General features: G+C 36.1%; 1 protein-coding gene across 1 annotated transcript in view; it reads right to left on the bottom strand.

The window, feature by feature from the left end:
- The window catches only part of ADCY2 (adenylate cyclase 2), a 126,570-nt gene that overhangs the window by 12,151 nt on the left and 94,274 nt on the right, over nucleotides 1–20,145 (bottom strand). The window contains exons 17-21 of the mRNA XM_029286396.1: nucleotides 16,947–17,084; nucleotides 16,425–16,547; nucleotides 15,028–15,212; nucleotides 13,720–13,804; nucleotides 1,089–1,247 (exon numbers count right to left, since the gene is read on the bottom strand). Of these exons, the coding sequence (XP_029142229.1) occupies nucleotides 1,089–1,247; nucleotides 13,720–13,804; nucleotides 15,028–15,212; nucleotides 16,425–16,547; nucleotides 16,947–17,084 (690 nt within the window). The remainder of the gene's footprint in view (nucleotides 1–1,088; nucleotides 1,248–13,719; nucleotides 13,805–15,027; nucleotides 15,213–16,424; nucleotides 16,548–16,946; nucleotides 17,085–20,145) is intronic.

Below are 20,145 nucleotides of genomic sequence, written 5' to 3'. Positions count from 1 at the left end.
GCTAGGTCCCTGCAGTTTTCCTGGCAAGATTTCAGAAGTGGTTTGCATTACTTCCTTCCTGTGGCTGAGGGAGAGTGACTGGCTCAAAGCCCTCCCTTGGCTTTTTGCCTAAGGTAGGATTAGAACTCACAGTCTCCTGGTTTCTAGACTGGCACCTTAATCACCACACCAAACTGGCTCTGGCTTTATGCTTTGAGTTGTTGTTTTTTTTTTACTCTGGGAGACTGCCTGGACAAGTCCTTGCTATTTTCTTGGCAAGGTTTTTCAGAAGTGGTTTGCCATTGTCTCCTTCCTAGCACTGAGAAGGAGTCACTGGCCCAAGTAATTTAAAATATTTTTTACAATTAAAATGGCTAAAATTTGGTATGATTTCAGGATTTTTGCAAGAGACTGTATGGAACTGCCAACTCACAAATGATTTGCTTTTTCCCCTGTTCCTTCAAGCCAATAGAGTTAGGCTTCTCTTTTTATTGCCTTTGAAGGTATATTCTACACCCTGGTTACAGAGCAATGTCTTTTCAATGCATGTGAGTAATTAATAGAAATGTTATTTTGTGTTAGAATTTTGCAAGAAACACAAAGGTTTGTTTTTTAAGGATTGCTTGCGATTATGAGCCCAAGAACTGGTGACTTCAAATGTATACTGTTGGTTCTGTGCAACTTCAAATGCTCACAAAGAGACACATGTTATTTATAAATTAACAGATATAAAAGAGGGTCATGCCTCAGTGGTTTTTTAAATCCAAATGGTAACAATGTCCTAGAGCAATGTTTTTCAATCTCGTCAACTTTGCGATGTGTGGCTGGGGGAATTATGGGAGTTGAAGTCCACCTATCTTAATGTTGCTGAAGTTGAAAAAACACTACTTTAGAGTACCATATTCAGTGTTCGAGCACCAGAAAAAAATTGCCATATTTTTCCTTTTCAACCCTGTCTTCTCACAAATGGCAAGCAGATATGGAGTTAAGCTATTCTGCCAGTTCTTACTTTCTGGGGCAGGGAATCTACAGTCTGTGGTTTGTCTTTTGCTCTGTGGAAATTGATCTGGTCAGTTAACATAAGATGAGATGTAGTGAGATGGACTGACCTCATTCTTCAAGTTCCTTGCCAAGAAATGTTCAGCCACGTGAGCAGGCAGTACATTTTCCAGAAGAAGCCGATTCAAATTCTCCATCGTCTCAATCTCCTCACGTTCTTTTTTGAACTTGTTCTTCCACAGGAAATCTAACCTACAGTAATATTCATTCTGTTACAAAGAGGACACAGAAGTAAAGAAACAATAGGCATCTTGTCCTATCAGATGGTTTTAAATAGAAATATATATTATTTATATATACATTCACCCCAAGTGATGCTCTTATCCTGATCCACTTAGGGACTGTATCCGTTTATCTATATATAATATTATACCTCTTCTACAATATATGGCAAGTGCAAGCTGTGCTATTATATCTCAAGCTACAATCTCATATATCAGATAAGAACTGAATGCTTAATGTAACAATATATCGAACAATGTTAAGTCTGAACAAGGAGTCCAATAAAACAATTAAGGAAAAAGAGGAATACACCACTGAGAATACTGAAGGAGGACACTATAGCTGGGTTTGCTTATTACAATAGCCACATAACAAAACAATTCCCTGAGAAAATAGCTAGGTTCTCATAATATGCATAATCCTGAACTACTTAATCCTATTTTAACTTAGCCTGAAGTCAGCCCAGATAATGAGAGATGGTCAAGTATATGAATAAAAACACCCAATGCAAATTAAGATTTAAAGAATCCTTGTAATAACTTGATTTCTATTTGAAAACAAGTAACAAAGATTTAAAAATAACTAAAATAATATTAAAAATAATAAGAAGAAAGATGAGCACAGGTGAAACAGAAACAGGATTAAAAAGGGGAAAAAATAAATAAAATAGGAAATAGCTACTGATTAATCCACGGTATAAGGAGATATGTCTCTAAGACCCCTTTTTTTCCTGATGAGAGAAACAAAATGTGGAGAGTTGTTATTAAAAAAAGTCAATTCCTCCTCCTCCTCCTCCTCCTCCTCCTCTTTCTTGCTTGTCCTTCCTTAAGCATTTTAAATGTATATTTTTTGAAAGGGAAAGCCGCAAGGGGAGATTCAGATCCAATTAAATAATAGATAAAGAAAGAATCTAGGTCAGACTTTTTGGGGGAGTGATATAATTATCTGCAGGTATTATTATGGTTTGTGGCACAGTCAGCCAGTGTTCAATCTGGATATGGCATTTTTACCCACCTATCGAGTCCTTTCCAAGTTCCCAAGGACTTTATTATTATTAACTATTAAACTAATTTATATAGCCATCCATCTATCCTAGGCAGTGACAACAGAACTAAAAACAGCTAATAAGTACATCAAAAAGTATAAAAACCTAGCTAAAAACTATTATTATTAAACCAATTTATATAACTGTTCAAAGCTAGCTTGGTAAGGAAGCTTGAGAAAGGAAAATCCAATGGAAAATCAGTTTCATATTTCAAATCTTTTCCCAATGTATTTTTGGAACAGTCAGTAAAAAAATGGAAAAGACAACTACAGGAAATAAAGAGAGACATCTGCATTTTTGAAGTGTTAGTGGAAATATCTCACCTCCCTGAAATACTATTACACTCGTCCTCTCTATTCTGTTGAAATAGCCTGAAAAAAGTTCAAACAAAATAAGCTTCTGGGGGGATAGGAGCAAGAGGGAATGGAGAAAGCAATTAATAAAAAACAGAAAGAAATGGTGAATAATTTTCTTTCGTGACTCTCATTGATCATAATGAAAAGAAGAAAAATGTCTCTCCAAAATGCAAAGAACAAGGGAAAATATATGGAATGAAAAGGGAGAGAGGTTGCTATTTAATATCCCGCTTTTTTTAAAAAATGAATGAAAATGATACTGAATCAGAAATTCAGTCACACATAAATTCATTTAGAGTGACTTTTTATTTTTGTTGATAGGGAGAATAAAATATGAGTCTTGATATTAATCTATTTGCCAAATAAAAGTAATGACACAGAATAAAGAAATCTACTATTTATATAGTCAATGGTAAAAATGCCTTTCTTCAAAAGAAATGCTTCAAAAATATTTTACTTATTTATAAATCTAGTTTTTAAAGCTGCCCATTTTACGATGACTCTGGGAGCAAAAAATAATGTGATAACTCAAGGACTAATCCACCCAGCACATTAATACAATTTTCACAAAAGACACACACTTTTCTGATACAGCATCTGAGGAAAGAACTAAATCTTTGAGGCCTTTTTGAAGAACAATTCAAACCTCTGGGGAGATGCTATGTTATAGGACAGCACTGCTGCAGACAAGAGATGTCACTAAGGTTTCATCAAATGATACCATTTTAAAGAAGGCCCATAAGGTATTACCAGTTAGAATTGATGGGAGAATAGCTGCCCTCAGATAATCAGACCCTACGCCATGAAGGCCTTTGCAGGTCACAATCAGCATCTTGAATTGCCTCCTTATAGATAACTAGTGCTGTGCAAGTAGCAGAGGTGTCATGTGGGTGTACCAACGTATGCCCTTAAGAGTCTGCATCATCGTATTGTCAACCGGCTGCAGCTTCCAAATGGTCTTAAGGGGAGAGTGTTCTGCTGTCAGTCCACATGTAGGATGACTAAGGCTTGAGTGAGACAAGATTAATGATTTAGGAAAAGGTGCAATTGGTGTGCTTCATGAATCTGAGCAAAGGCTTCCTACCAAGCTATCACCTGCTGTTTTAGCAGAGCTGCAGTTATGTGACTGTGGGAAGCTGCAAATAGCCATAAGAGAGAGAACCTGATAAGTGGTCACATGACTGGAGGGGATGGGTGACTGTCAGAACGTTGAATCCAGGTAATTTTGAATGGTCGCTAAACAACCAATTCTCTCCACCTGCCTTTTTGGCTGCCCTGCACCCTGCCTTGAATGTCAGCAAGCAGACCGAAAACTATGTGGCTCTGGGGTGTTTGCCATGTCCCAGGAAGCCACAGCTATCCCAGCCCAGTCCCTTTCACCCTTACCACCCCATGCTCTGTCATCCCAGACCACCTTTGCCATCTTCTTGCTCCTGCTGCAGATGAGACATTCCCAGCCTCAGTGCTTGGTCGGGCTGGGACTGGCTTTATACTGCATAAAAAAAGGGAACAGAAAGAAAAGAAAAAAACGGGTGGAGCCCCAAGCAGCTTTTGAACCACTGTGCACCCAAACGCCCCAAACGCAAAGTGCTCCTGGGTGGGGGTGCAGCTTGCTTTGTGCTCTGAAAAAGGAAAAAAAACTGCTTTTGGCTCCCCACCACCCTTTCTTGAGGTGCAAAGCCAGTCGCAACCCAGCCCAGCAGCTGGACTGGGCATGCCCTGTCAGCAGCAGGAGCAAGTAGATGGTGAAGGCCAGCTGAGATGCAGAGGGCAGGATGGCAGGGGACCAAAAGAGCATAGATGATGGGAGAGATAAGTGGGTTGGTGGAATTGGAGAACCCCTCAGTTACATGAATAGGTTGCTAAGCACCTGAATTTGACTATGTGGCCATGGGGAGCTGCAATGGCCATAACTTCGGGCATGGGTCATAAGTTCCCTCGTTCATCACCACCAAACTTCAAGGGGACAGTGAATGAATGGTCCTAAGTCAAGACAGCCTATATCTCAGTATTTAAGAGAGGCATTGCAGCTGTATGATGTTCTCTATTTTCCTATTCCCTTTGAAAAGAGATACAGAGAGCTAAAACGTAAAATTCAGTATTTATTACAAGTCATTCGCTTATAGGCAACAAAGGGAATGCTGAATGAGTTTCTTAAATTCTAAGGATTGTGACATTTCTATGCAGCTCAAAACTCTAAAATCTGTAAGAATAATTTGGTCACAAAAGCAGTCTTCGCTAACACTGCTGTGACAGAAGTAAAAGAAAGTACTGATTAGATTAATTACTGAATGTGACAGTCATATGCTTTGTAAAGAAACCCCTACTTTGATGTTTTCCAGAAGACAATTTACATAGTCAATCACATTCTAAATTAAACACAAGCTATTTTGTCAAAATTTATTCCATTTTAACTAGAAGTATGAAGACATTAAATTTATTGTGTGCAACCATAGACCCCTACACAAGATCTATTTAGAGAAAGAGGCAAAACCACCCAACTAGTTTTAGTTTAAGTGAACTCCATCTGTTTTATCTAATAATATATTTGAGATATGTTGTTATACCAAGTTATTGCTCTTGTTATATATATCTTGGGTATTCTCAAACCAAGTTAGTTTTTTATTGGATTTCTGCACAACCAAATTCATTCAGACTCAGGGCACCCTAAAGCAAAAGCTCAATAACTGATTGCCTCAGACAGCATCTGAACTGTCCAGACAAAACTGATGAGACATTAAGTATCAAAGGCATAGTTCAAATTTGTACCATTTATATAATACTGAGAAAAGGCTACAAAACTCTACAGTATTTTATTTTATCAGTAAGTACTAACAAGCCATTTGCAAATAGGGCTTAATTGTGAAACGTAATTATTCCAGATCAAAATCAAACAATAAGGAAGAAAGGGATCATATGTGCAATTTCAAATAACAAAAAGATACCAGTAACTCTCATGTGAAAATTTGGACAAAAAAAGTATAAATACAGTTAAAATACTCTTGAGGAAAGGAGAGGAAGATTTTAATATTATAATTAAAAAGTAGAGATTACTTACTTGCTCAAATACATTCTCTCTATTCAATGATTGATCAATAATTACAGTGGGATCCACCTAATCTCATATAGTTAGCCTCTGGTCCACAGAAATAAATTTAATTTGATCAGAATGTTCCAAGATAGCTAATATCATTTAGAATTGTTTGATAACAATTTTGAATATCTATGTTCATTAGGTGTGGATCTATAATTTGCAGTGTGTATGACCAAGATCAGACTTTAATGCTGCAGAGACCTAAGTTTCATTGAGAAAAGTAGATTTAAATATATTCTCATAAAAATTACAAATTTAGTGTCCAAAACAATTCTTTAATCTGATACTGTTTGTGTGTGTTTGTATGATGGATGGATGGATGGATGGAGGGAGGGAAGGAGGGAGGGAGGGAGGGAGGGAGAGAGAGAGAGGGAGAGGGAGAGGGAGAGGGAGAGAGAGAGAGAGAGAGAGAGAGAGAGAGAGAGAGAGAGAGAGAGAGAGAGAGAGAGAGAGAGAGAGAGAGAGAGAGAGAGGGAGAGGGAGAGAGAACACAATACACAATACCTTTGTGGTATCCAAAGCAGAATAACTAGATTCTGTAGTAGCTTTGTACTTCATATATACTGTATATCTTTTAAAAGCAGGCATCAGAATTTCATTTTAGTGTGTGCCTTTGTGTACACAGAAAAGTAACAACAAAGGTAATCTAATCTAATCTAATCTAATCTAATCTAATCTAATCTAATCATCTTAATCTTATTCTCCACAAACTTCTGTGGAATCTCCCATCTGTCTCTAAGGGTTTTTCCAAAGGTAATCTAATCTAGTCTAGTCTAGTCTAGTCTAGTCTAATCATCTTAATCTTATTCTCCACAAACGTCTGTGGAATCTCCCATCTGTCTCTAAGGGTTTTCCAAAAGGCAACTGGACTTTCTTAGTTTTTTCCCCTTTGAAAATATTTTGCTTTTCATTGAAGAAGCTTCTGATAACTGACAGGATGTATATACTGATAGGATGTATCTTGTTCTTCCCATTGACCTGACTCTTCAGGACCTGACTTATCCTCTGGTGGTACTTTGATGTTGCTGTCTTGCTTGCCTCATCGTTGTGGTTCTGACACTGTGGGATACCAAGGTACTTGTAGCTGGTCTGCATGTCTGCTATGTGGCCCATTATAGTTTCACCCCATCTGTTTTAATTACCTTTCCTCTGGTACCATCCAGCCATACTTCTCCATTTGAATGACATCCTAATAACCTCACTGTAGATCCATATCAGATGGATTAGCAAGTTGATGTCTCATTTCCTTTTAGCCTATAGCTTGAGGTCATCCAGGTAGAGAAGGTGGCTGATGGTAGTTCCATTGCTGAACCTGTATCAACATCCAATTCTTGTCATCATCCTAACGGAATTTAAGTCTATGCAGAACTGCAGTGAGGACAATGTATCACCTTGGTATATGTGATCATGGCCACTTGTGTGAGCTGTCCTCCACAATCCCACTGAGTTCTTGAGGAAGATGTCTTGTGTCCTATTGACTTTTTACAGTGCCAGGAATTCAAAGTTCCATGTGTGTGGATTTCCACTGAGTCATAGGCTTTTTTGTAGTCAATCCAGGCTGTGCTCAGCTTGGTCTGTCTAGACTTTGAGTTTGGCCAATTGCTCTATCTATGAGCAACTGGTGTTTTGAGTCTCTGTTTGTTGTCTGTGCCCTTCAGTGCTGTGCTAATGTACTGGCCCATATAGTCATGTAGGCTAGTGGCCCTGATACAAGTTAGGACGTACCATGTTGTGGGAAGGCAGGTTATTGGCTGGTAGTTGGCTGGTGCTGTTCCCTTGTTCAGGTTTTTCATGATCAACACTGACCTTCCTTGTGACAGCTAGTCTGAAGAGAGTCTACTGCTAGCAGCTGGCTCATTAGTCCTGCTGGGCATTCATGCACTTTTTTTTATTTCTTTAGCCAATTGGTTCTTTTAGTATTTCTTTTGGCTCTATTGGTATTTCTAATATACTATCTGATGGTACATCTCTACTGACTCCTGCTAATCTGACTTGAAGGTTGACTGTAGCTTGTTAATCCATGATTTTACATCTCATTTTAGCTGCTGTGCTCTGTAATGGAGGGGTGACAATAATGTTCCAGCTTCAAGTACCAGCAGCACATGCACTTGTTCTTCTGGGCCTTCTTGGGTCTGGGATTCAATGTTAGTTGATCTATCTCAAGTGAGCAACTTCCTCTTCACTATGTTGAAATGTTGGGTAACAAGCTGTTTTTCAGTGTGGATGTACTGTAGGTATTCTGTCCATCCCCATACATTTCATATATCCCTTCTCATTAGATCTATTATTGTAGTAATATTCCATTAATTCCAGGTTCTTTTGACTCATCCATGTATGACTTGTTCTTGTAACGCATTTATAATCAGATTGCCTTGGTTTCCCAACATCTCATGTGATCTTGTTAACTTGGGTTTGGTGGAATCTGGAGCTGAAGAACTTAAAAAACTGGCTAATCTGAAATTGTTGGAAGGAGGAAGTGCTGGAAAGTAGACCCTTCCTAAAGCTTGGAGTGCTTATCTAGTCGTTCTGTAGCAAGTTCAGATAATTTGGCAAGATCTCTGTGCAAACATGGAGTGATATCTAAGCCAGTATGACTTAGTTTGTGTCACTCTCATATCTGAAGTGGGGTGTGTGTGTGTCCAAGGACAAAGGTACAACTTAATAAGGCAGGTACCAGCTGGGATTCAAATCCTGGCCTCCCGTATCAAAGGGTGGTGCTCTAACAACACTGTCCAACCACTCAACAGTTCTGTAATATATGTATTAAATATTGTGAGACAAAAATTATTTTCGAATTGAAGAATGTGTGTTGTAATCAACAATGATGCAAATTCTACACAGACAGTCTTTGATTAGCAACCATAGTTAAGATTGGCAGCTCCATCATTAAGCAAATTGGTCACTAAGTGAGGTCCATTCTGCGAGGGGGAAGGTAAAAAAAACAAAACACCAAGTCAGACACTGGAGAGATTGCCTACAAAAATTGCTTGCTTCTTGTAGACCAGAGAGATTGCTTAAACAAGCAAGGGGGGGGAGTGATTTCTATAGACAATTTCCACTTTGTCTGACCTGTTTCCCCCCTCCCTTTACAGAGTGGACACATTGGAGAGAAATGGAGGAATATACTGTGCTATTTGCTCAGGCATCACCACACTCCTTTCAATGTGTATTCTCATTGTGTTTGCATTTATTCTCTTGTAATTCTTTCCTCTCTAATCTTTCCACTTGCAAGGGGGAAAAAAAGAAGAAAAACAACAGATCAGGTATGGGACACCCCTACTGACACTAATAGCAATCATGTGACTAAGGGATGCTACAAACATTATAAAGGCAGGCATTGGTCATAAAAAAAAATTTTCAGCACCATTGTAACTTGGAACAGTTGCTGAATGAGGGATTCAGTAAGTAAGGACTGCTTGTAACTGTCCACAAACCATATTAAATACTAAAGCTCAATGCAATATAGCAGTCAGGTCAAACCTAGAAGGAATGGGAGAGAATCATAGTCTCTATCTACTAATTAATACCAAGATTGCAAATTAAAACACTCCATTTGCTTAGTCTCTGTCTTTGAGAAAGAAGTAAGAGGCCACTTAAAGCTTAATAAGATATTTCTTTGCAGTATTCAATTTTCCGAAGTGATAAAAAGACTTTCAATTAGGTAGTACACCCTAAGAACAATAATTGAATAGGCTACAGGAGAACAATATCTTGATCGAATTCAACAGCTCAATAGTCTTTTGCTACTTCCTGCTGGCCAAGTAAGGTTTTCCTTAGTTTTGTACTACAGTAGAACAGAACAAAGCCATAAATCTGTCACAGTTCTAAGCAGCTATAGCAAAAAGGATAGTTCTGAAAGAAAATACAATGAAAACAACAGTGACCTTAGAAAGACATGCACAAAATTCAGAACTGTACAAGAAATATACAATATAAATCATATGAATGGTATTCAGAAAAAAGAGCTCAAAATATTATTAAAATTTATTTCTTCTATTATTTAATATTTATTTAAATATTTATTTATTAACTTTATTTAACATTTATTATTAATATAAATTTATTTCTTTATATTAGTAAAGTTGATTGAAAATAGATACAAGACTAGCAAATCTTACATTCTAACCACAATATATAATTCCCCTACATTTTTTCTATCAGTTCTCATTTCCATTTGATGAAAGAAAATTTGCTCTTGAAGTTTTTTTTAAAGTATGAATGTCAGTACATTTCTTAGGTGTTCTTTATAGTTGTAAAGTGATCACTGTGTGTGTGTGTGCGCGCGCGCGTGTGTGTGTGTGTGTGTGTGAAGATGGCCTGTCTTTCATGTTTAATAATTTCTCCAGTCCCTGGTTCCCTATAATTCAATTAAATTCCAAGGAACTAAGCCCATCATGCTTTTTAAACTGAGAGTTTGGGCAGTCTTACAGGATAAAAAATGTCTAATAACAGCAATGCCAACGGTTACATCTTATATACTACTTCCATCAAGAAAGCAAGCTCAAATACATCACCAAGAGAAACTGAAATGAAATATTCAACCATCTTGAGAGTGATGTAGGGCATCCGTAGCCTCTTTTCACAAGATAAAGAATATTGTATTTTGCAAGGCAGATTTGGACTACGGATCAAAATGAATAAATGATTTCAAAATTCTGCAGAACTGGGCCATCTGATCATATCCTTTCTATACTATTGTTGTTGAGGTGATGATGATGATGATGATTTCTTCATCTAGAAATATAATTCTGGAATAGGTGCATCTTTAGTCTCATCGGTTAAAGAAAGCAGGTTCTCCTCGGGTTCAGGTGCTAACTATAGTTATGACTTATGAACGGTTACAAATAGGGCCATCTTGAACACCTAGGTCATGTACAATAAAGTTTCAGAATAGGCTTTAATAATACAAAATATATCAAGGAGATTTTTTTTCTCAATTCTGCATCTATCATAAAAATGAACATTGCAATATCTTAGTGCCTCATTGTTACTTTAGGATAAATTACTGAGGAAAACAGACACCTTCTCTTCCAATCCTTACTAGATGTTTATAAAACAGCACCTAATGGAATTACTAAAAATAGAAAACCAATTTATCTAAATTACTGCAATAAACAGGACATTTTTAAGAAACAGGAAAGTGCACAGCCCTGGTAGTTTCAGTTTCAAATCAGTGTTAGAATGCTATGGGGGGAAAATCTTTGTTTAGTTATACAATTATGGAATGGAATAACTGCAATGAAAATTGAAATTTGGACTACCTGATTGTTTAGTTGTACAATCAATACAGGTATTCCTCGTGTTATGATGGCAATTGAGACCAGAATTTCTGCTGCTAATGTGGATTACAATGTCACATGTCCATATAATTTAGCAACAGCAATCCCTGCAGTCCCTGTTGCCATTGTTAAACAAAGATTGTGAATTGTTAAGGGAGACATCTTTGCAACTTCATGCCAGCTTCCAACAACCAAAGTCAATTCCTTTCAGGGCTAAGCTATAGTTTATCTAACAGTTGTCCAATATCCTTTTTGAGGCCATCTCCATCTGTAAAACAACCCATACTTTTTTCCACCCAGTCCATAAACCAATTTATGCGTTGCCTTTTATTCTTCATATTTCTCTCTTTGCTCTATTTGAGGATCTCATGAACTCCATCCAACCACAGCTTTCTAAGTATGATTTTCAACCTATGATTTTTTTCTTTCATGTATCTATTTGCTGATTTGATCCTCACTCTTTCTCGCTATATAACCAAATCAATGAAATCTTCTTCTTTCAAAATGGTTGTTTCTTTCAATATAATTTCTTTTAATTATTTTTAATCTATATTCACTTATCAATCTATTCATTCCTAATCACCTCTTTTTTTTGGTTTACTATGCACATATCCCCACTGGATCTAACATAGTTCTCCTAATTGGCCACACCTAACATTTCTCCTGAAGTAACATACCATACTCTCGCTCCCATCCAATATACACACTTTATACAGATTATTTTTTATTTGTTTGATTACTTCTTGATTGTTAGTCTAGCGTTAATCTTGATGTTATTCTCTACTCGTTTGGGTATTGATTGCTGGGGAGTGGATGCTTTGATCTTTTTGTTTCCTTTTCTGGCATTTTAATTATCTCTTTTGAATGGTATGTAGATGTTGTTTATCTTTACAGGCCTGTTGATGGCTGGTTTGTCTGAGAATTTAATTTAATATACTTTAAATACTTATTAATTTCAAAATAGATGGACTTAACTTAACCATAGTTTCAACACAGTAACTGTGAAAAAATGCTAGAGAATTCCTAGAAGTATGCCACTCAGACAAATCATATATCACAATCAAGAAGTAAACAATACCCTAATCAAGGAACTACCAGCTCAGACAAACAAGCTAACATTAAACAACAGTGTAATCAAATGAAAGCATATCCCACTTTCTTTAGCAATGATGATGTTAGCTAGTTTGGTGATGAAACATCTGCAAGAAAACAACCAAGCTCAGAGAACACCAAGAAACCCACAGTCCCTTCTTTTGCCCTCTGTATGCATGAATAGACTTAAATGTAAATCATGTATTTGAAAGAGGCAGACCTTTTTTAAAAACTGATATTCATCAATCACATCTTATTAATTTGTGAGTCTCTGAATGGCCCAATAATTCTACTGTGCTCCCTCATCTTGTTGCTATCCAACCGTTCATTACATTTAATAGAGTAACTGTATTCTTTTAGCTTTCATTCATTCAGAATGTTGCACACGTTTTTGAAAAACTAATTTCTGATACTTTTATTATCAGAGTATAGCATGGAAGCACGATTAAACTTGAATTCCTACTTGCATGCACACTTGCAACATAGATGACACCAGGAAATATTTTCTAAGATAATGTCCTTTCACTCATAATTAAACCTACAGCTTCCCTTCCCTGCATTTATTCAATTTAGCTCCATAAGATCAGGTATTACATACTTCCCCTTTCTCTTAGTTTCACAAAAATTACACATCTATTTAATTTCCATCATATCTTTCATTAACTATTGCACTTTACTGTGTATTCTTTCTATGTTCCAAGTCACAACTTCTATCACCCACCATGGCTTTGGTTTTAGGTAACACTTTTACTAAACTAAAGTAGACCAGGCTGGGATCCCTGAAAATACCTAAGCTGCACCCATGTTCTCTGTTAATGGTAATACCAAGATACTAGACCAGTGATGGCAAACCTTTTAGAGACCGAGTGCACAAACTGCAACCCCAAACCCACTTATTTATCGCAAAGTGCCAACACGGCAATTTAACCTGAATGTTGAGGTTTTAGTTTAGAAAAAACAACTCATACATTAACATCTTTTGTCTTAAAAGAAAAACCCAATAACAAAGCTTTCAATGATACAAACAACTTTTTATTGAAAGGTAAAAGTTTGCATTTGGCATGCTTTTGAACAATTAATGTGATTTTTGCTGATAATTTGTCTAACCTTGGCTCATACTTTGTAAGTTTGAGAGCAACACATGCAGCACTCAGGTCAGCTGTTAGTCTGTTTCTGGTGTCAGATTTGATATAATTCAAAGCTGAAAACAGCTGCTCACAAGCATAAGATGATCCAAACAAAGTAAGGAAAGCAATCCCAAGTGCTTTCATTGACTTAAAATTATTTGGCAAATAATTCCACACTTTAAGAATTTCATTTTCAGAACTAACTGTGCTGTCTTTTGTCATCCTTGTTTTTTCAGGATCGCTCTCAATAAGAGCGAGCTACGGAGGCTTGTTTTGGCTAAGAAGGGACTTGAGAAATGGCTTTTTCCTGTGAAAACTTAGCCAAAGAGCGAGGCTCACGTGCCCACAGAGAGGTCTCTGAGTGCCGCCTCTGGCACGCATGCCATAGGTACGCCCACCACTGTACTAGACAATTTGGGCATGCAGAGCACTGAAAGTAGAATGAAAATCCTAGAAAGAGACTTACCTGTCTGCTGAGTACCAGCAGTGTGATGAAGAAGATAAAAAGAGACACAGAACCCATTGTTTTTAGATCTTTCAGGATCCCTGGCCTGTAAAAATAAAGTATTTTGATCACAGGGAACCAAAATCGGTCTACAGATTCTGAATATGCCCATTTAAATTCACGGTGCAAAAAATTCTGGTACAAACTCAGGACCACTTCATTCTATGCACCTAATCAGTTTTCCCTGAATGGTAACATTTCAGATTGCCAGCTTACTGGTATATACAATTTTGTATCTGAATGTTTCCCCATATAGAAACTATATAAAATAAACAGAAAGTGGCAAAAATATTCTCATGAGAAATTTTTTAAAAAAGCAAATCTGGCGGAAAAATATATTTCCAGTCCAGTCAAGTTAACCATAGCTAAAAAATCACAAAATCTCCCTCCTTCATAGCAGCAAAAGTTACAAAATATAATTACCTAATAACTTGTAGCAATTTCAGGATTGCCAAAATCAGTGATTCAATAAGAATTTCATTCTGCATTATTATAAAACAGAATCATAGGGCTGGAAGGAACTGTGGAGATCTTCTAGTCCAACCCTCAGCTCAAGGCAGGAGAACTTATATTTTTGAAAATCTCCAGTGATGGAGCACCCGCAACTCTTGGATGCAAGCTATTCCATTGACTAACTATTCTCACTGTCAGAAAAAATTTCCTTACTTCTAGATTGGATCATCTCTTTAACAAGCTTCCACCCATTTGCTTTGGCAAATAAGTCAATCCCTTCTTCTCTGTGACACTCCCTCAAGTGATGGAGCCAATTAAGTCATTATTTATATGTGTCAAAATAAAGTATGGAACACCAGGAAGCATATAATGTCGGCTGTAGTAGAATAAAAATAAAAGTAGTTCATCACTTGTGGAGATGATTAGTTTCTCACACATAAATGGATTATGAACACAAATACTAGCGTAAGAGTATTTCTAATGACTTAAATAAACAAGGATATTATTTTTGATTTCTAATTTATACTACCCTGTCTAATATGCTAATCTTACCAAGCTACCATCAATTATCTAAATTAAATAGAATTGATTTTACCCACCCTCTAGCTTTAAAGATGGGCTATTTTTTTTCTTCCTTGTCTTCTCATCTCATGTACCATGTTGGTGAGATCCTTGAGACATAGAAAACAGTCATTTGGGTCCCATGCCATTTCTCTTAAGCATTACAAGGAGAGAAGAAACATGGAGGAGGCAATTGGCCTCCCATGCCATCCAGCTCCCCAGGACATAAACAATGGTTCTGATTTAGTGGCCTACCTTTTTAGAGGTGCCATTGTATAGAGTAACTTGCTGTAGTTATCTAGCACAGAGCCATGTGTGTGTAAAAGAATTACATTGTAGACAATCAGAGCAACCAACATGATTGCCATTTTCAGCTCATGATTTATCCGGAGGAAAACAGAACAAGAAATGAGGCCCAGGATGCAGCTGTAGATAAAATACTAGAAAAGAAAAATCAAATCAAATAGGTATTTGGAAATCAAATATCAGAACCCAATTCTTTTGGTTATAAAACAGTGCCTAGCTTGTATTATTTCAGATAATAAATGGGATGAGGGTTGAACACATTTTATTCAAATATTCTATCTACATAGAAAATTAGAGATGAAAGATTCCACTACCCCTTCCCCTGACTTGCTAGTTTCTCTTTGAAGATTTTTTGACTCATCAAATTAAAGAGACTGAATGTTCCATTTTATACTAACATGGTACCTGGGAATGGCTTTCTCAAGAATTCAAATCTCATTAATGTGGTCATACTGAAAAGATTTGAAACGAGATGAATAGGACCAATTAGACAGGTCCTCCTCATATACTAACCATGCTTTACTTGGAGGGTCAGGAATGTTTCAAGATTTGGAACACTACCACAGAAATGTAGAATGAAACCATGTAGACTGGCTATGACAGAACAGTGATTTTCATGTAAGTATAGGACCAGGGCTGTGCAAATCATTCAGTGAGGTATTTTGCTTATGGACAAATCATGTCTTTGTATCTGCTAGATTCAGCTGCTTCAAAACTCCCAAAATTTCCAAGCATGCATTTACAGAAGACACTTCCCCTGGAACAGCTGCTTTGTGACTTCATAAAAGAGCATCTTGTGAAATGATTTGCACAGGCCTAATCAAATACAGGTAGTCCTTGCTTACAGACTGCCTCATACAGCAGCTGTTCAGTTATGACGGTAATGAAAACGTCACTCTGCAATCAATCCTCACGTTTATGATCTTTGCAGGTCCGTAAAGCAAAGGAAAACTGAAGTAAGATAAAAAAAAACACAGTTGCAGCTTTACTTAGCATCTGCTTCACTTAATGACCAAGTTGCTGCTCCCAATTGTGGTAACTAAACAAGGACTACTGAATTGCAGTCCTGCCTAAGTCCCATTGAACCCAGCCAAGCATTTCTTCAAAGTAAACAAGAAACAAATTAGTCTGTAAGGCCTAATGAGATACTACTTTTCCAGATAGTACATTGACACTTTCAGTGTAACCTTTAGCTTCAGTGTAACTTTTGTTTTCCTTGGAGAAAACCAGCAGGGTAATTAAAAAATAAATAATTTGCATGGAATAGCCTTTCTACAGAGGGTTTAATCATTTTATAGGCACTATTTTTATCTGCTACGGATCATGCAAATAAGATACAAACTTACTGGTAAGAAAAAATGGTTGCTTTGAATATACCAGGCTGTCTGATCTCTTGCATCAGGAGAACTTATATTTGATGAATTAAGAATGGGGAGAGATTCAACAATACCATCACCATTCAAGAAAAACTAAAAAAAAAGAAAAGAAAAATAAGAAATCTCACAGGGTTTCAGTCAAATATACAGAATCTGAACAAAATAACAACAACATATGAATATATAAAAGGAAATAGGAGTTTTGATCACGTTAAACATGTTGCTCTTTTTTAAAAGACCAATGTTTTCTTCATGAAGGGGGAAAAAAGCTTCTATAAAGTTGTATAATTTTTTCAACCTATCAGAAGCTTTCTGTCTGACACCTTGTTCTGATAAAAAATACAAATTATCTTAATGCATTGAAAGCAATAAAAAACAGAATTTAATCCATGCAGGTTACATATTTCTTTTCTCTCATCACTGAAAGTAACATGCCCAAACCGAATAAACAAATCAATACAATTAAGTAGAAGAAAATCTTATTAAACCTACCATGTTGAACACAGCCATAGTTAATATTACAGCTGTTGTTATCAATGTAATCATGATTCGTGGCCAAGGGCGATTTTCAATGACTCCAGCTGATTTCAGAATCCATCTCAGGAAAGCTGAGAGTTTCTTGTTACACTGCTGAATACAGAATACATGAAAATGCACATATCTATTTCTGATTAGTCCCCAAAGGGGAAAAAAAGTGTTCCAAAAATATCCAGGGCAACAACAAGCAGAAGATACAAAACAAAAGGAGAAAAATAAGAGGTTACCAAGCATCATGTTGATGAATTGCTATTTATTTAGAATGACAATACTCGGAACTATAAAGCAGGAAACAATTTAGCAGACAAAAAGGACTTCACAGTCTCCTACCATACATAGACAATTTCCCAGGTTTAAACTTCATTTCTGGTCTATAAAGAAATCTCAGAATGCCTAACAAGACAATTTAAAAAAAAAAACAGAAGATAAAGATGGCCTCAAATCAAATTCAGTTCCTGGTTACCACTGTTACATAAGTTTGACTTTGCCTTCTCCCAGGATATTTTTCAACGTCTCAACTTCTGAGCTAAACCAAGATTGGCTACGTACTCTCACCTTTGAATCTAAAATATTATTTGATGTAGCCCTTGTTATTGTAGGAAGATAGCACCCCCTCCCCGAGAAGGAAATATTTTGGGGAATTTTAAAAAAGCAGAATATTATATTTCCCCAAAGGATCTTAAAGGCAGAAAAGCAGGCCCAGTTTTCTTAATAGACCTAGGCAGAGGCCAGCTCTGTAGAAATGCAGATTTGATAATCCCATTCAGAAAGACTGAGGCCCCGTTCATGAACAAATACTGCCTGCAGAAACCCATTCAAGATAGGACCTTTCGAAATCCCTTGGAGCGAGATTTGATAGCAGAGTGATAGAATTAGAACCAGCAATCCCTCACCCATCCAACACAGGATATAGCCATCAGCCACAGCCCCAGGGAAGCAGGATATGACCTTTAGGACATAATAGGATTAACCCACCACCATCAGAATACAAAAAGAGCACACTGAACCTCAGGTCAAAGTTCATGCCACAGGAACAGGAAGAACAACTCCAAACACAAAAGCCAAAGAAGGTATAAAACCCACCACTTCCAGCAACATGTGGTCAGCTGTTCCAGAGCCACATGTCTTGTAATTCTGTTCTTCAATAAACTACAACCTTCTTTCTAAAGCAGTCTCCATTTTGTTTATTCCTGGCTTAGACTGGACCCTGATAAATATTTTTCTTTCAACACCCTCATCACACTACTTACAATATTTAGCAGGAAATTGCAGAAAGATCAATTCACTTTTTAAAAAGTTAAACAAATGAAATGAGGCAAAATTGAGAGGATGGCAGGCAGGAAATTGTGAACTCATCCAAAACAGGCAAGTCTATAATTACTAATTCAAATATTTGGCATAATATAATAGTTCAAAAAACATTCACTACTGAAGTTATACTGCCATATTGAGTAATATAGAAAAAACATTGCCTGTTTATTTTGATCCCCAAATTTAGAAACATACAAAGATATGCAAGTTTACAAATGTTATTGTTCACTATCTGAGCTAAAAGCCATCTGAGCCATGCAAACATTTACACATTCATGCATATTTACCAACTGTCATGCTAGTTTTGATTTCTAGAATATTCAATATGAGTTATCAATACAGTTATAACACTGCTTTTCACAGTCTTTAGTACCTTTCTGCTGTATTATATTATAAATTTCATTTTAGTTCTCTATACTGTTGGTTGATGGCTTAATTTTATATTAATTATCTGGCTTTTCTGGATTATTTCAGCAATAACAGGGATTACAAAATTCTTTTGGTTTAAAAATCCTGTCCCAACTTTTCTACTTTGAGGGTAGTTATTTTCCTTATTTTGTCAAATGAGATTTAGTTTATTTGATCCAAAACCAGCATAAAATAATATTTTTAAATTATGATTATGAATCTTCCCATACAGGTTATATTAGACAGGTCTAATATAAATATTAAATTTATAAATTAGGAATCTAAAATCCTTACATAAATAAAACATACAAATAATCACATTATGTTTAATATTAAATATTAAGATAGGAAATATATATGTGATGCATAATACCAAAATAAATGCAATAAAATATGGTAAAATATTATTCAATGTTATGTAAACAAAGAATAAATGAAAATAGTTCAGTGTTCTATACGGACTGATTATAACTAATTGGAATGAAAAACAAACAATAAATGTACAAAAAACCAAGGAGGAGGTGTAAGAAAAAAAGGTATTTTTTAAAAAAAGGATCTGGAAACTAACCTCATATACAAAATAATTCCTATCAAAAGTGATTGAATTTATTAAAAATCATCTTTGTTGGAACCTCCCACCAGTTCAAATGTAGAATGATCATCTAGGTTGTTCTAAAGTAACAAATATGATGGATCCACTTTACTTCAAAACAAAATTCATCCACTATTTTAAAAGTAAAATTATCTCTTAATGTAAGATATTCATCGGTAAAGTTATATCTGAAACTCAAAGATTTCAATATATTTCTCACAGCATTATATGAAATATTGAAATTTATCTGCAGATAAACAGTAGATCTCTGTAAAGTTGTTTAATATCCAATTAATTTATTTGAAATGACATGTAAGAAAAAAATGACCTTTTAAAATAAAAAAATAGATCACAGCATTGGGATCTATTAACAAAATGAGAAGTGGTCAACATGACACCTAGAAAATTACTTCCTTACGTCTGACACTAGCAGAAAAAATTCATGATAATGCCATCATGTACATGTCTTGAATCTTCATTTTGCTATATTAAGGTTTGAAGGGAGTCACTCACCAGGTATTTCCAACCTTGTCCCTTTGAAGTGCCTATATTTAATGTCCTTTGCAAGGATCCAATTTGTGGCTACAGCAATTATGATGACTTCCCCAGGAATTCATCATAATTCTTCTTCATCATCATCATTATCTTTTTTTTTTTTTTTCAATATAAAATTTTATTGTTTTTATCATAAAAGAAAAAAGAAATACATCACAGGTATTACACAATGATTTATCCCATCCCCCCACCCCCCGGACTTCCCAAACCAAACCTAGGCTAACATTCAAATACAAGTAAACAAATATTAATATCTCTAACTCCAAACTCTAAACTTAAACAATCCAT

This window comes from Protobothrops mucrosquamatus, unplaced genomic scaffold (assembly GCF_001527695.2).
Source record: "Protobothrops mucrosquamatus isolate PMUCROS unplaced genomic scaffold, P.Mucros_1.0 scaffold_213, whole genome shotgun sequence".
Classification (NCBI taxonomy): Eukaryota; Metazoa; Chordata; class Lepidosauria; order Squamata; family Viperidae; genus Protobothrops; species Protobothrops mucrosquamatus.
Note: the sequence above shows the minus strand (reverse complement) of the source record. Positions and strands in the feature narration are given on the sequence as shown.